The sequence below is a fragment of the Malaclemys terrapin genome, chromosome 1, assembly GCF_027887155.1.
Source record: "Malaclemys terrapin pileata isolate rMalTer1 chromosome 1, rMalTer1.hap1, whole genome shotgun sequence".
Lineage (NCBI taxonomy): Eukaryota > Metazoa > Chordata > Testudines > Emydidae > Malaclemys > Malaclemys terrapin.
Window position 1 is genome coordinate 346549306 of NC_071505.1, and position 2408 is coordinate 346551713.

General features: G+C 49.2%; 1 protein-coding gene across 1 annotated transcript; it reads left to right on the plus strand.

The window, feature by feature from the left end:
• Positions 1 to 834: 834 nt before the first annotated feature.
• On the plus strand, positions 835 to 1833 carry LOC128832091 (olfactory receptor 52E4-like). Its single transcript, XM_054019154.1, has one exon. The coding sequence runs from the start codon at positions 835 to 837 to the stop codon at positions 1831 to 1833; it is 999 nt and encodes a 332-aa protein (XP_053875129.1).
• The last annotated feature ends 575 nt before the right edge of the window (positions 1834 to 2408 follow it).

Below are 2408 nucleotides of genomic sequence, written 5' to 3' on the forward strand. Positions count from 1 at the left end.
GAGCACAGCTGGGACTGCACAGCCTCCTTCACCAAATACTGAGAAGATCCAGCAGTTCCACAGTGGTCCAAGCCGGAGATCATTTGCTGCATGGAGCCGCCATGGCCACCTGGGAAGATGTGATGTGAACACTCCACGCCGAGCAAACAGGAAGGGGAATTTCAAAATTCCTGGGCCTTTAAAGCGGAGTAGTGGAAAGTATTTACCTGGGTGCAGGGCAGCAGAGTTGAAAGTCCTAACCAGAGTGGTTAGGATGGGCATTGTGGGATGCCTTCCAGAGGCCAATTACAGTGATGAAATCAAGCATGGTGTCTACACTGGCACATCGGCGACAAAACTTTTGTGTAAAAAGCCTTACAAGTCTCGTCAATGTGCCTTTATTACTGAAACTGAGGCGTTCCGTCATCAAAAGTGGCTTTGTAGTGTTTACACAGCCACTATTTCTTCACCAAAAGCTGCTTTTTGGCAAAAAAAATGTGGCACTCTAGACAAGACCTAAGGAACAATGAGGGATAACCAGTATTCTCTTGTGTTTCCTCCTGGCACCTATTAAGATTTCCCACACCACGATGTGTAGGAATTATTGACGAAGGAAGCACCATAAAATATGGTATTACATTAGTAGGGTCAGTTGTTCATAATTCATTTATCTGAATAATGAAAATGTCATTTTTCAGTGTGTGAAGAGTGACCAATCTGCTTCATCCATGAGAACAGCCTCCAGTTGTGCATGTAGTGTCTCATATTAACATTGTCTCTCCATCCAGGTGTTTATCCTGCAAACATCTCTCTAGACCCTGGGCACATACAGGAAGTCAGGTGAACGTACGGTATATGAAGGAGACACTGTTGTGCCTCAACTTTGGACACCTTCTCCCCTACACCATGTCAGATTCCAACTCAACCGATTTCACCAACCCCTCCACCTTCATCCTGCTGGGCATTCCTGGCCTGGAGGCAGCCCATGTCTGGATCTCCATCCCCTTCTGCACCATGTACATCATAGCCATCTTGGGGAACTTCACCATCCTGTTCATCGTAAAGACAGAGCCAAGCCTCCATGTGCCCATGTACTATTTCCTCTGCATGCTGGCCGTCACTGACCTGGTCCTGACTACGTCCATCCTACCCAAAATGCTGAGAATCTTCTGGTTCAATTCCAGGGAGATCAATTTCATTGCATGCCTCACCCAGCTGTACTTCAGTCTCAGCTTCTCTACGATGGAGTCTGGGATCCTTGTGGCCATGGCTTTTGATCGCTATGTGGCCATCTGTGATCCCCTGAGACATTCCACCACTCTGACAAACCCCATCGTGGCCAAAATTGGCCTGGCTCTGGTGCTGCGTGGTGCCATACTCGTACTGCCCTATCCCTTCCTGGCGAGGAATTGGCCATATTGCAGAACGAACATCATTCCCCACACGTACTGTGAGCATATAGCTGTCGTGAAGCTGGCCTGCGCCGACATCCGTGTCAGTAGTTACTACGGCCTCTCTGTGGCATTCTTCGTAATTGGTCTGGATGTGTTTTTTATCGCCATGTCCTATACCCAGATCCTCAGGGCCATCTTCAGACTCCCAACAAAGGACGCCCGGCTCAAGACTGTTGGGACCTGCGGGTCCCACCTCTGTGTCATCTTAGCCTCTTACATCCCAGCTCTCTTCTCCTTCCTCACTCACCGGTTTGGGCACAATGTGGCCCTGCACGTCCACGTTCTCATGGCCAACATGTACCACCTGTTGCCTCCCATGCTAAACCCCATCATCTACGGGGTGAGAACCCAACAGATCCGGGATAGGCTGCTCCAGCCCTTTACTTATAAAGGGACCTAAAGTTTTCTCCTGGTGGTCTGGCTCTCAGACCGAGCTCCATGCAGAGCTGGCTGGTGACATGGTGCTGGGCTCTTTTCCCTGAATCACTGACTGGCCAGTCAAAGAGACCCTTTCCTGAACTTACTGTGCTGTGTCACGATGACAAACTGGGGAATCTCACAGGGTTGCCATCTTTCTAAGTGCTGGTAACTGTAAGCCTGAGGTCCCACCTCTCTGCCCTGCCTCTTCCCCCAGGTTCCGCCCCTGCTCTGCCTCTTCCCTTCAAGGCCCCGCCCCTCACTCGCTTCTCTCCTTCCCACCCCTTGTCACTCTCTGGATCATCCCTGTGGCACTCTGCACTCCAAAGCACCCCATATTTACCATGGTGATGTAATTATGGTATGTTTTGTACAAAATAGGCCCTGTGAGGTATCATTCTAAAAGTCTTAATCTGCTAAACATTGATATCCCCTTGGGTTGTATGCGCTCTCATTGTATGTGAAACTATGAAATCTTGCTATGTGTGAGTTACTAAAGTGTGATATGAGGCTAGAAACACCCAAAACCAGCTTTTCAGGTATGTCAAAGGAGTAGCC

Coding starts and splice junctions, on each gene's coding strand:
- LOC128832091 (XM_054019154.1), top strand. CDS start 835: ATGAAGGAGACACTGTTGTGCCTCAACTTTGGACACCTTCTCCCCTAC.